Source organism: Magnolia sinica, chromosome 15, assembly GCF_029962835.1.
Source record: "Magnolia sinica isolate HGM2019 chromosome 15, MsV1, whole genome shotgun sequence".
Classification (NCBI taxonomy): domain Eukaryota; kingdom Viridiplantae; phylum Streptophyta; class Magnoliopsida; order Magnoliales; family Magnoliaceae; genus Magnolia; species Magnolia sinica.
Genome location: NC_080587.1, coordinates 1,438,354 through 1,453,432, shown reverse-complemented (window position 1 = coordinate 1,453,432; position 15,079 = coordinate 1,438,354). Strand labels below are relative to the sequence as shown.

At 37.9% G+C, this 15,079-nt stretch overlaps 1 protein-coding gene across 1 annotated transcript in view; it reads right to left on the bottom strand.

The window, feature by feature from the left end:
• Nucleotides 1-3,254: 3,254 nt before the first annotated feature.
• LOC131228239 (actin cytoskeleton-regulatory complex protein PAN1-like) overlaps nucleotides 3,255-15,079 on the bottom strand; it is a 70,633-nt gene continuing 58,808 nt past the window's right edge. The window contains exon 8 of the mRNA XM_058224133.1: nucleotides 3,255-4,450. Coding sequence (XP_058080116.1) covers nucleotides 3,572-4,450 — 879 coding nt within the window. The 3' untranslated portion in view covers nucleotides 3,255-3,571. The remainder of the gene's footprint in view (nucleotides 4,451-15,079) is intronic.

The following is a 15,079-nucleotide window of genomic DNA, read 5'->3' as shown; positions in this document are numbered from 1 at the left end:
TCATTGGTGCAGTTTTGGTGGTCCAAATCAAAGGGTTTTTTTTATTTTAGAGAAAAAAAAGAGAGGAATTACAAGGTCTTGATGATACATAATAACGTGAATATGTGGAGATGTGCCAATTCATCCAAGTGGGGACCCATGGATTAGTGATCCCAACCATTTGATCTGATGGGCCCCGCTGTGAATGGGCAATGCGCCAAAAGTCTCCCAGATTTGAACTTCCTAACCCTTTGTTCAGTGGTCTACCAATATACTCTTAATAGAGAATTGCAACAAATAAATGGATGTCTAAGATATTCTGATATTGGCTTTGATCATCCTCATCCATGGCGTGGCCCATCAGATGTGTGTATTAGGACGCTATTCACATTCTGGTGCGTCGGCTTTCAAAAAGGGCAAGATCGCGCATAATCACATGTAACTTCGAGTGTGTTTGGATGTGCTATTGAATTGAATTGCAATAATTAGTTTGATAGTAAGGAAAATGACCAAATTGCAATTAGCCAATTATTCAAATTGAGGAAATTGGCCCGAATCGCAATTACTTCAAGTTGGATCAAAAAGACCGTCAATGCAATTTGAGACTACTTGAATATATTTTCTCTTAATTGAACTAATTAATGATTGGAATTCAATTCAATAATGCATCCAAACATGGCCCATTTACGCTTTCGAAGACTACCCACGTATCAAAATTTTGCTAATTTTACATACATGTAAGAAAATAAAAGTTGTCCACATGCTCTTAAATGATTCAGGTGGGCCATTAGATGTACATGGAGAAATGACACCACCTCCTTCTCTAACTTAGACCTTTATAACTAGTCAAAGATCATGTGGGCACCTCTACCTCATGCATGTGAGACTGTCACCTTCTCCTTTTCTAACTTAGACCTTTATAACTAAGTCAAAGTTCATGTGGGCACCTTTTCTTATGCATGTGAGATTAGGTGGTCCACCTACTTCACTTGATGGGTACTCTTGTCTCATGCTACTAAGTATCTATTACACCCACGTAATAAAAGTCCATGTTCTACTGTATCTTTTATTTCTTTTCTTCTTAAATAATCACATACACTTTTTTGGTGGATCACCTACCAAAAATTCAAGTATGGTTTTAGCAATGATAAAGTAAAAATAAATAAATAAATAAATAAGAAAAAGAAAGATGATTGTTTTCTTCTTCTTTTTTCTTTCTTTTTTTCTTTTTTTTTTTTTAAAAAAAAAAAAAAGCCTATTATTTCATTTAATAGAGTCCATATGGGAGTACAAGTCAGCTAATACACATGCCACCACAAATGTCATCACGTGCTGTACCCTGATCCCACGTGATATACAATCATAAACATATCCTCTTGTTCATGGAGGAATCTTTGATCCTCGACCCAACCATCTGCACAATCGCATTTCTCAGTTCGTAATGGCTCAGTGAACCTAGACCGTTGGTCTTTTGGGCCTCGTGGATGGACCCCACCCCAAAAACATCCTGTATGGGACAATGTTAACCTTTCAGTCTGCTGTGTCAGATCTTCCAACGGCTGATATTTACGCATGGTCCATGTGCCAAAGATCTGGATCACTGGACTATGGGTTCCAGTCACGTGTGGTCTGCACTATGAGTGGGCCAACCTTCCCAAGCACTTTTGTTTCCTTTTTGTATTAGTTGCATCCATATCATATATCTAAGTCGTCCATTATGACCGTACAGTCCACTCTTCATGGGCTGCCTTGAAAATTCACGCTGATAGGATTATCCAAACGGTTCGATAGTTTAGCATGCAAAAATGGATGGACAGGATTGTTCGCAGGGGATATCTACAGTCACGGATGTCTAGGACCATCCAACTAATATGATCTTTACACTTGAACGTAATGGACAGTGAAAATAGCTGGTGTGAATGCCGACCAGCTCGTCCGTGCACCTGGGCAACGAGAATATTGTACTTGAAGAAATCAGAACCTTGAATTGCTAGATTTCAGCATGATCATGACCGTTGATGAAATAGCATAAAAATCAGACTTTGATCATAGGTCCTAACCATCTGATCAGTGTTCTGTTTAATGGGTTTAAGACATCAAGCTACTGTCAACCAGACAGCTATGTGTCGGAGTAGGACGATGGCCCACCAGATGTAATATTTGAAATCATGCAGATGCACTTGGGTGGCAGTGTTTGAAGTATCGGTATGGCTATAAGTTTCGCTGGTTTGGGATCCACAAGCAATATTAATATCGCTGATAATCAGAAATAGAAGAAAACATGGAAAAATCAGTAGAATTTTAAATGATACTTCAAGAGATGCTAAAGCCTAAAATACACATTTGCATATTTGGAAATAAAAAATTTGCAAAAAGAACGTATAAACAATAAGTTACCATTTAATGGGAGCTTAAAAGCATGTGTTGTTGTAAGAAACAATATAACCATCCCATCCATCCCATTTAACCATCCAATCATCCATCCAAACATCCATTAATATTACAGAATATCAACAACTCGTGATATTTTGCAAAGAAATTATCAACAACGGGAAAGGAAACAAAAGATTGTGGTCTTGATATCAATATTAGCAACAACTAATTGAAAACTACTTAAAAATTTTGAAATAGATTTTTTTTGAAATAAATAAATTTTTTGTGATATCTCTACATTGCCGATATTATTGAAATATCACCGATGCACTTGTGATACAAGAATCACCTATAATTTACACTGCAAAAAATTTTGGCAACACATTGACGATATGAATACTTAAGCAATATAAGTGACACCTGGGATTTACAAAATTGAAAATATCCGCAATATCAATTTGTTGGCAGTACTTAGCAATACACTGTTGATGCTTGGAATTTCTAACACTACCAGTGTTATCGATATCGCAAATGGTGTTATCGGTATCGCCAAGGCTGGAGATAATGCTAATATTGAAAATATTTCAATAATATTGGAGACAATTCAACAATGGGTGCACCCAATCACATTGCGCGTCTCATGGACGGTTTATTCTTGCACGTCTCATATACGGTTTATTCTCGCTTGCTAACAGGGGAAAACACCTGTAATACACCCATGCAGAGCTGCAAATCACCAGATAAAAAATCAAACACAATCAACATTTGTGGTAAAGCAAAACCCATCCGACCAATGGGCCATGGCCCCAAAACTTCCACGGATCTCTACATGTTCATAGAAGGCCTGAAAAATCTAAGCATTTGAGGGATTCAAAGGTTGCACCTGCAACAAGGCAGAAATCTAGCTATAAACATCCCCACATCAGCAATTTCAACATAAAGCTGAGTGTACATGAAAGATGAAAAATACACTAGTTATGGCGGGCTGACCGTGGCCATTCTGTTAAAACCTCGCCCCATTGGACGAATCATCCAAGACCCAGTGGGGCCCGCCCAGTGCAGTGGGGTCGATCTGATTTTTCCTTATCAGTAACTACCTAAACAACGAAAATGCTAAGTTACTGGAGGAGGAAAAAAAAGAGCTGTTAATTTACATATTAAGACATGCTGGGCCCTACAAAAGCCCCTCGGTCGGTCAGGAAATCCTCAATCAGACAGCTCATGGCCGAGGAACCGACGGTGTGCTCGGCTGATGGCTTTGCCCATAGAATCCCATCCCCGGCGATTGGTAATATCCTGTTGTGATTGAATGTTGTTGGGGCTGCTGCTGAGTGCCGGGCCTTGCTAAGCTCATGAGCATGTGGTTGGGAGGTGGTGGTGGCGGGGGTAGGCCACTGCCTCCATATCCAAATGGCCCCGTCCCTGCCATCACTCCATTAGATTGTACATACTGCTGCACTGGCAATGGGGGTGGTGGTAGAGGTGGGGGAGGCGGCGGAAATGGTGTTTGTGGCTGGTTGGTTTGGGTCATGGGCTGCATACTTGTGGTGGGAGTTTGGGCAGGCATAAGCGGGAGAGTGGACAGCTGTTGCTGCTGCATGTGCCCGAAGTAGGTATTGCCCATTTCGGAGACCGACATCGGTTTCTCAAGCTTGGGCCGCTTTTCCGGTGGGAAAATGGGCGGTGTGGTAGTGAAGCTGCTCACATTCAGGGTGTTCTTGGAGGCAGCAGCTTCTTCAGCAGCCAGAGATGAGAAGATAGAGCTCAGCATCTGGGCGGACGATGTCGAGGCAGCGAGCTTGGCGGCGACTGCCGCAGCCGCTTTCTTGTGATCTTCTTCAGAGGCGGTTTTCGCATTGGCAAAAGCTGTCACAGGTTGGGGCGGGGGAGGGTAAGGGGTGTTCGTTGTTTGGATTATCGATGTCAAGGGCTGGGGCGGTGGAGGTTGAGGGGTGCCTGTCGTTTGATTTGTACGTGGGGTGGGTCCTGCTGTAGCTGCCGCTTCTGCCGGTGGGTTTGGTGTCGTAGGGGTGGCCCCGGGAGGTCGCGTAAGCCGCTGCTGCATGTTGCTTGCTTGCTCGATCTGAGCTTGGGCAACCTGCCATAGAAGAAATGAAACTCAAGACTACTGCAAACACAACTGCTTTTACATGCATAGTTCAAAAACTCGAGTCAATGCCGCGTTGGGTCAGGTCAACTTGAAGACTCAATCGAATCTATACTTGACCCAACTCAATATTTTAATAAATAAAATTTAAAGTATTTATTGAGGTGAAAATAAAAAATTAATAATTGAAACCAGCAAAGTATTATTATTATTATTATTATTATTATTATATAAAAGAAGACAACCGCATTATCTGATATGCCGTTAGCATGCGCTGGCTTTCAGCAATGAGGCTCACCATCATAATCTAATCTTTATCCCAACTAACTGTGGACAGCCACATGAATCCTTTTCCATCAATTCACTCTATCAAGGCCACAGATCATCAGGTTTTTTCTTACTATCTCCACCATGTCCTTTTGGGCCTTCCCCCTTACCCTTTTAGAGCCTTCAACTTGTATGAACTACTAACCAGTGTGGTTTTTGGTGTCCATTGCACATGTTCAAACCATCTAAATCTAATTTCCCTAGTCTCCTTACCTATTGATGCTACTCCCAAGTTCCCACGAATGCATTCATTTCTAATTCTATCCTTGTCTTGCCACTCATCCATCCCAACATCCTCATTTCAGCTACTCTCATCCTATGAACATGTGGCTTTCAGCAATGAATCTGCGAGTTCAATACTTCTTGTTTGCATTTTTTTTCTTAAAAAGAACCAATTGACTTTACAACCAATTTGGTTGAGTCGTGCCAAGTCAAATTGAGTCAACTGAGTTTTCTAACCAACTTGATGAGTCTCAACAGAGTCACACTCGCCAGTGAATTTACATCTGACTCGGCTCAAAATCACACCAAGTCAAGTTGACGCAGTAAAGTTTTCAGTCAAGGCATCCAGTTTTAGAACTATATCTACATCTAGGCCATTTTGGACATATCAAAGCTCAAGTAGGTCATTTTGGGGAAAATTGAAAGAAAAAAAGAAGAAGAAAGAGAGAGAGAGAGAGAGAGAGTGGTAGATGTCCATTTTTTTTGTGATTTGTTGTTGCCCTGTTGGAAACAATGAAATTGAAGATGACAACACCAAATCGACTATATCTTGCTACATTTGTGGTCGATTTGTTTTTTTATTGTTTTTTTCCATAGATATGTTGTTTCTTACAACAACAACAACAACAACAACAACAACAACAACAACAACAACAACAAAAAGGTATTTTTTCAATTTTGATTTGCCATTGCTTGAAAGCATGTAGAATGTTTACATATACAATCACATGTATTAGATCAATTGTTTGAATGTGGTTTTTATATTTTTTTTAATTGAATGTTTTACTTTTGGTTGAACATTGAAACGAATGGTAACAGTTTAAAAAAATTAGGAAAAAATGGGTTTTCTTTTTCAAAATCAATGGTTTAGGGTTGGAATACATGTATAATGATTGCAACAAGCACACAGCGGGGGTGGCTCACAAGCCTCAGTTATTACCGGTACCGATCGCACTCACCAAATCTAGGTACCCTACCATCATTCCTGCCCATCATAGACATGATCAGTTGTTTGAACGTGTTTTTATATTTTTAATTGAATTTTTTAATTTCAGTTGAATATTAGAATGAATAGTGACAATTTAAAAAAATATGAAAAATGGATTTTTTTTCCGAAATCTATGGTTCATAATTGGAATACATGTACAATGATTGCATATACAATCACATGCATTAGATCGATTGTTTAACTGCCTTCCCTATAATTTTTAATTGATTTTTTTTTAATTTCGATTGAATATTGGAATGAATGGTGAGTTTCAAAAAATTAGGTTAAAATGAGCTCTTTTTTTTCAAAATCGATGGTTTATGGTTGGAATACACGTCAAGGCATTCCATAACGGTAATGGTGGCCATAACAGCCACCACTGTTACCTTTAACAATACGGGTTATAGCAGTTGTTATGGGCGGTGTTTTAAATATCAACGATATCGGCCGATATATCCCACGATATATCTTGTATCCCACCAGTGCGATATGAAACGCACAAGTAGTGCGATATATCTCACATGTTCGATCTAGTGAGCATTTTCGAATTTCGACCATTTTATTTTCTGTAAATCATGTTAAATTAGTGTAAATTTGTTACAAATCCATGATTTTTCATGTTTTGCATGAACAATCATGGATTGGGAGCTTCGATTTCAAGATTTGGAGGAGATGGGCCGAGTTGCGGAAAATTGAAAAAAAATCTAAATTTCTTAATTTCTCGCAAATCGTTTGCAATCTGTGTCCAAACATCAAATCAAACATGTGACCTAATCTAGTGATTCTTCTTTTGCTTTTGAATGTATCCCTTGTGTTTCCAGACATCTTCTTACATTTATAAATTATATGAATAGACATTGAATATACTTGCATTAATTCAATTACACAACACATAGATTAGGACCCCATACAAAGAAAACCTATTATGTGTACTTGTTTTTTATAATATTTTGATTTATAAGTGTACTGATGTCTTTTTTAACAATAACCGAAGTTTCACTTAAAAATTCAACCAATTTCCCAATGTTTCCCCATATATTTCCAACAACAGCGATACATTACACGATACAACCAATATATCCCATGCGATAACCGATACGTATCCTTATCCCGAGAATGCGATACCTAACACAATACCGATATTTCGAACACTGGTTATGGGTCTCTTTATTTTCTTTTTCTTTTTTTTTTTTGAAAAAAAAAAAATCCAAAGAGCTTGTATCGGCCCCATAATGGACCATTTCTAAGCCATTACTGCCTTTACGGGGGAGCATAACGGGCCATTACAATGGTTGTAATGGCCTTTATAGGTCATTTTTCATGTTATAGCCTTTACACCCATGTAACATGTAACGGTTGCCACCTTTACCTTTATGCAAAGGCCTTTACGGCACCCCATGATACACATACATTGATTGCATATATACCACATGCATTAGATCAATGCCTTTCTATATTTTTAATAGATTTTTTTTTAGTTTCGATTGAATATTGGAAATTTGGAATTAATCGTGACATTTTCAAAAAATTAGGAAAAAATGGTTTTTTTTTTCGAATTCAACGATTTAATGATTGAAATACATGTACAATGATTGCATATATAATCACCTGCATTAAATTAGTTGTTTGAATGCCTTCATATATTTTTAATTGATTTTTTTATTTCCAGAATGAATAGTGACAGTTTAAAATTTTAGGAAAAATGGGGTTTTTTTTTTTTTTTCGAAATTGATGGTTTATGGTTGGAATACATGATTACATGTACATTATTGCATATACAATCACATGCATTCAATTAGTTGTTTAAATGCCTTTCTATATATTTTAAATGATTTTTTTTCAGTTGAATATTGGAATGAATAGTGAAAATTTATAATAATAATAATAATAATAATAAACAGAGAGGGAGAGAGAGCAAAAATAGGTTTTTTCTTCAAATTTGAATATTCGATAGTTTATGGTTGGAATACATGTAAATGATTGCATATACAATCACATGCATTAAATTAGTTTTTGAATGGCTTTCTATGTTTTTAGTTTTTTTTTATTTTCAGTTGAATATTGGAATTAACAGAAATTAGAAGGAAAAAAAATGAATCTTTTTAATTGATTTATTTGTTTATATGTTTATAATTTGGCTGAGCAGGAAAACTTGATTTATTTAGACTTTAGATTAATGAGTTGGAAAATATGGTAGCCCAATGAAAAAGTGATGATATTGGATGGCAACATTGTGAAGGGGGGACAAATCGAGGCATTTGTCTGAGAGAAAAAAATAACCATTGTGAAGGGGTGGGTGGGGGTACTCACGCGATGAAGTACAGCTACTGTAGTTGAGTAATAACTTTAGGAATCACCCGAGTAAAGCAATATTTGGCACATCAAAAGGGATAGGTTGCAGAAACATGCCAAAAGAAATAATAATTATGATGCAACAAAATTTGCAAAAATCAAAGCAAAAAAATATATATATAGTGTTGAAGAAAAATAGGATGATCTTGATGAGGCCTAGCAACAGTTGTTTGGTCTTGACTATATGGGCATTGGTGATGACAATATTGTGAGTTCGATAAGGATTCAAATCGAAAGGTCACATTGGCAAGGTAAGAGTGTGCACACCGCCTACGAAGATGAAAAGCACTGAAATATGTTTGGGGGAGGGAGTCCGTACATGATGTTGATTTTATTTTTATTTTTATTTTTTTTTTTTGCCGCCGGGGGGGGGGGGGGTTGCTAGAATGAGAGTGGGAGTATGTTTGGAGGTTTGCGGCCTACCTTTAGCCAAAAAGAGACTTCAAGATCTCCCACTATGGATGACAATGTAGATGATATTGCAGAGCCCGAGAGAACCTTATATGATCCAATTTTATTTAGGAATGAGACAACAAAACAAAAGAAGATCAAACAAATGTAAACTAGAGTTGCAGTTGAAAAGCATGGTAGGGCAACAGCCAAGTTATTCATACATGGCAACATAGCTCCAAATGTTGCGAACTCCCCTTACTGGCAAGTGGTGATCAATGTGGCAGCAGAGGCAAGTGAAGGAGTGAAGGCACCCACAGCTCGTGACATTAGGCAAAGTGAACAGGTGCAGATTATCAGGATGGGAAGGCATACATGGTCAACTATAGACCTATATCGCAGGCCATAGGATGCACTATTATGTGCGATGGTTGAACTGGCCCAACCAAACTTAGCATAATCAATTTCATTATGTACTGCAACTTGAGAACAATATTCCACAAATCGATTGATGCATCGAAGGCAACAAAAAATGCAGATAACATCTTTGGCCTTATGAATAGGATGGTGGATAAGATCAAAGAAAAAATATTGTGCAAATTATGATCAATAATGAAGTATCGTACAAGGCGGCAAGAAAAAAAAGTTAATGGAGAAGAGACCACATTCGTTTTGGACCTTCTAGTCACCATGTGCCGCATACTACATTAACCTCATCTTAGAAAATATTGGAAAGAAGAAGTATGTTGCAAAATTGGCTAAAAGAGAAAGGAAAGTGACAACATTTATCTACAACAACAACCAACTAGTCGCTATAATGAGGAAGTTCATGAACAGGAGAGTTCCTTGGGCCTACGCCAACTATATTTACAACAAACTTTATATCTCTTGAGAGTTTATATGAGCATCGGGAAGAATTGGGCAAGATGTTCACTTTTCAAAATTGGCTCAACATAAAATATGGGAGGAAGACATCGAGGCCACTGGTTGACATTGTGGCGACCATAAGGAACAACAAATATTGAAAAAATGTTGCAAACATCCTCAAGGTGATGGAACCATTGATGAGATTTTTTTTTCTTGTTGAATCCAACAAGATACCTACGATGGGCTTCCTCTACCATGCCATGGGTAAGCAAAGCTTGTTGTTCGTTGAGATTGTAAACATTATCTAGATTACTAAAAGATGATTGACACATGTTGGATGCATTAGCTTCGCCACTATATTCATGCAGCAGGTAAACTCTTTGTTATAATTAGAGCTGTTCACGAGTCAAGCTAGCTCGATTAACTCGCTCGACTCAGCTCGAGTCAGCTCGGATTGACTCGGCTTGAAGGGCTGAGTCGGGGCGAGTCAAGCTGAAATATGGAAGCTCGAGTTGAGTTCGAGCCAAGTTCGACCATGGGTTGTTTTAACTCGGCTCGACTCGAGCTCGACTCGCCTCGAAGCTGGAACTCGAGCTCGACTCGGCTCGATTGGAAATAAGTTAAATTATATATAATTTATATATTATATATAAATATATATATATATAAAGAAAAAGTAAAATATTTTTACGGTTTCTAAAAAACCTACCCGGCTACCCCACGTCCCCACCCGCCGCAGCTTTCCCTTTCTCCATTTCCCCTTTCTTCTCCATCTCTACCCCACCCAGCCCGCTGACCGCCGACAGCCGCACGCCCACCCAACGAGGTGAGTGCATCTTCTTTTCTTCTTCTTCTTCTTTTTCTTGATTCCGTTGGAGATCCACCCGATCTCGCAAATTTTAACGGCATATTTTAGATATGGGCGGGATCGAGGAGACCGGCCTATTTCTATGCGGTCATCCTGATGGTGGGGCCCACATGAAATCTCATCTTTACGGTTCCATGATAGATATGATGGATATGAAAAGAAATGTCAGTGGATCTTCAAATCCTGCCTTCATTCTGAGAAAAGCATGTTGAGGGTATGGGCGTTTTTTTAATGGACGCAGATCACCTACTGACAGATTGAGTAGCGAGAATCGCTACTTAAGTGACGTCGCCAGGTTCAGTGGGTCCCATCATAATGCATGTTTTGTATCCACACCGTCCATCCATTTGGAGAGACCATTTTAGGGCATGATCGAAAGAATGAGTGAGATCCAAATCTCAAGTGGACCCCACCACAGAAAATAGTGGAGAGACTGATGCCCACCGTTAAAAACTTCTAAGGGCCACAGAAGTTTCCGATCTAGCTGATACGTGTGTTTTCCCTTATATAATGTCCTTTTTAACTTATGAACAGGCTGGATCTCAAATAAACATCACGGTGGACCTTAGGAAAGTTTCAACGGTGGTCGTCACTCTCTCCATTGTTTTCTGTGGTGGGGTCCACTACAGATTTGGATCTGACTAGTTCTTTAAATAATACCTTAACATGATCTCTCCAAATGGATGGACGGTGTGGATACAACACATCTACCATGGTGGGACCCACGGGAACCTGTCAGTAGCTAATCCGTGTCCTTTTTAGTTGGTTACGTACCTTGGACGCTGATATCCAGCGTAAGACTTTCTTCCTGCGCAAGATTCTGTGTGGGTCTTACCTAATTGTTTGTGTGAAATCTAACCCCTCTATCCGTTTTTTAATCTCATTTTATGACGTGGGACCAAAATCGAGGAGGATCAAAAACTCAAATGGGCCACACAAGAGGAAAAAGTGGAGATTTAGTGACCACCGTTGAAATATTTATATGTCAATAAATATTATGACATATATTATGAAAGATTCTGTGTGGGTCTTACCTAATTGTTTGTGTGAAATCTAACCCCTCTATCCGTTTTTTAATCTCATTTTATGACGTGGGACCAAAATCGAGGAGGATCAAAAACTCAAATGGGCCACACAAGAGGAAAAAGTGGAGATTTAGTGACCACCGTTGAAATATTTATATGTCAATAAAAGTTTTTAACGAAATAATTTTTTGGTTTTTTCCCATTATCTAAGTGAAAATGACCTTATAAACGGTCTAGATGGCATATAAACAGCAAGGTAGAGCCTAGGAAGGTTTCAACGGTACGCATTCCTTTCCCCACTGTTTCATCTCCTATGGCCCACTTGAGTTTTGGATCCTACTCATTTTTGGTAGAATGTCCAAAAATGAGGTCGAAAAACGGATGGACGGCTTTGATTTCTCACAAACATCACAGCGGGCCACACCTAAAATCCTTGCGCAGGAACTTCCTGCTTAAAGGCTTTCGCAGGAAATCTGCGTCCTATTTCTTAGACTGGTATTGTACACGTGGCAGCATGGGCGAGACGTCCCTGCCTGGGAAGGTCTGCATTGTTTTAAAAAAAAAATTCAAACTCAATAGTACAGTATATTAAATGTTTGATTGGTCGTCGTACCATCATAAAAGCCAACAAATGTAAGTACGATCTACATTCTCAACGTGTGGAACTATTCCGATCAGACAGTCAGGGTCCTCCGAACGTAATTTTCTAGTATACAAGACGATAGAAAAGTTGATGAACGGTCCTGATCACCAGGTCTAAAAACTGCTTTGCTAAGAAAGGTCTACGTGCACACCAATGAGAACCATTCAAATCATGAGCCTCTGATAAGAAACTCATAAAAAAAGGTAGGAAAAAAAAAAAAATCCTCTGATGTGTTTGTTTGAAAAAAGGGTTCATATCATTTTTCTTTTTCAGTTTTTCTTTTACAAAAATCATTTTTAAGAAACCTCTTCAAAAGAGGATTTTAACGGTTAAGATATTGAGAGATGACTTTTTCTATTACACCACTGACTTTAAACATTTTCATAGAAAAAATAGTGCAAAAGAAACATGGGACAATTCCAACTTCTATTGATGAATACCTATTTGTTGAAATGAGATACCTATTTGTTGAAATGAGAGCATTGGACCAATATATCTCTAACAATATGATAATCAAATAATTAAATAAACATAATATTTTTTTCATAATAATTTGCCAGAGAGTAGACTAGCATAAGCTATATTAGTATCATATAGATAAGGAAGAATATCTTATAGATGTGCATATCTTGTAGATAACTTAAAACATTTTATAGATATACCTATAATTTGTATATTAAACATCATATAGATTTCCTTCTTAGTCTGAAAATACAACTTTCATCTTAGTATATTAAAAAATAAAAATATAAAAGAAGATTAAAAAATAAAACTAAAAAATCAAAGTAGGTGTGTATCATCTATCACATCATACTAGAGTATCAATGCTTTTCTCTTGATTTTGTCCATTTGTTTCAATTTGGGCCCACCATTTTGACGGTGAGAGTTGGCATGCATGTGTGACACATGTAGTGTGCATGAATAACCACAGTAAATGACAATCTGGTGCAAAAGCACGAATAAAAGGTCAATGAACCATTATACCACAAAGGGTGTTGGACTCCAGGCTCTAGCATTTATTGAGGAATAGGAAACCTAGAGTAATGAAAACAGTTGAAGGGCACCATCACAGGAAAAAGAGTCATCTCATGGTAAGGACAGAACTTCGCAGCAAATAAGATATAAAAGCTTTGATACTCTTGTAGAGTTACATTGATGATATGCATGCCCTTAGTAATTTTATTCCTGTATTACAATTAGTGGTTTGTTACCGAATGTGATAGAGACAATTAACACCTCTAGATAGAGACAAGTAGGAATAAGATATTTAGAAACAATTAGGAAACAAAAAATTGAAACAATTATAGACAATTTATAGTTATGTATATGTATGTAACACGGTGGATTTATTTATTAGGGGACTATTTGAGACACTTGTGTCCTCCAGTTTATGGAGGGGCCCGATATTATTTGTATTATATATTTATATATACGTACAAATATCGTTGACTGATTCCTTCAACCTATAAAAACCCATATCTTACCCTACCCCTGTTATCTTTTGATTTTTAGATGACTACTGAAGAAAATCCTAGTACCCCTGGCCCTGGTGCGTCAATCAATTCTCCTTTAACCGTTATGGATGAAGAAAAATTAGATAACAAAGTTGAAACAACTTCAGTTATTGTGAAAGGGAAAAAAAGATCGGCGATATGGGAATCTTTTGATGAGATCACGCAACCAGATGGTTCAGTCAAGATTAGATGCAAGTACTGTAAAACTTTTTACGGCAAGCATTCTGGTTCTTCTACAACTCACTATCAGAGGCATCTTGATAAATGTGTGAAGAGACCAAGAACATTGAAGGGTAGAGTTCAGCAACTACTTTCATTAACTATTTCTGAAGATGACGACTCTAAAGCTGCACTTTCAACGTATAAGTATGATGCAGATAAACTGAATGAATGGTTTGCGAGATTAGTGATAGCCAATGAGAAGCCATTTAGCATGGTAGAAAGCAAGGTTTTCATAGGATTTTGTAAATTTCTAAATCCCAGATGTGAGAAAGCCTCTCGTAGTACTGTGAAAAGAGAGTGCATGAAAATGTATGTTGTTGAGAAATCTAACTTGAAAGCTCTCCTGGCATCTGTATCCAGATTAAGTTTGACTTCGGATATGTGAACGGCCTCGAATCAGAGAAAGGGATATATGTCATTGACCACACACTTTGTTGATGCGGATTGGAAACTACAAAAGAAGATTTTAAACTTCCGCCACGTTCCTCCTTCACATACCGGTGTGGTCATATCCGATTGCATTTACAATTGCCTTGTTGAGTGGGGCATTGAAAAGAAAATTTCTTCAATTACTTTAGATAATGCCTCTCCAACGATACTTTGGTTTCTTTTTTACGTACTCAGTTCAAAGCTGCCGGAAATTTATTCTTCGAAGGTAAAATGTTCCAAGTTAGATGTTGTGCTCACATACTCAACTTGATTGTGCAAGACGGGCTGAAAGCAATTGATTCAACGATTACAAACATACGAGATAGCGTTAAATACATAAGGGGATCACCTTCAAGACTGAGTACGTGGAATGATATAATCCAACGTTTGGATTTAAAATCTAAACAGCAGTTAAAGTTAGATGTCTGCACTCGCTGGAATTCCACTTATGAAATGTTGGATACAGCTCTACAATTTAAAGTTGCATTCCCTGAACTTACGGCGCGTGATAAAATGTACACATACGTGCCAAGTGATGAAGACTGGAAGAAAGCTAAAGATGTTAATTGATTTCTTAAAGTTTTTTACGACAGCACGAAGACTTTTTCAAGAAATCAGTATCCCACGGCAAATCAATTTCTTCCTGAAATTATTTTCATTATGAAAGCACTAAAAAAGTGTGCTGGTGATGGGCCAGAATTTTTAAAAGCGATGGCTATAGGAATGCAGTTGAAATTTGATAAGTATTGAGTTGAATGCCACTTGTTAATGGC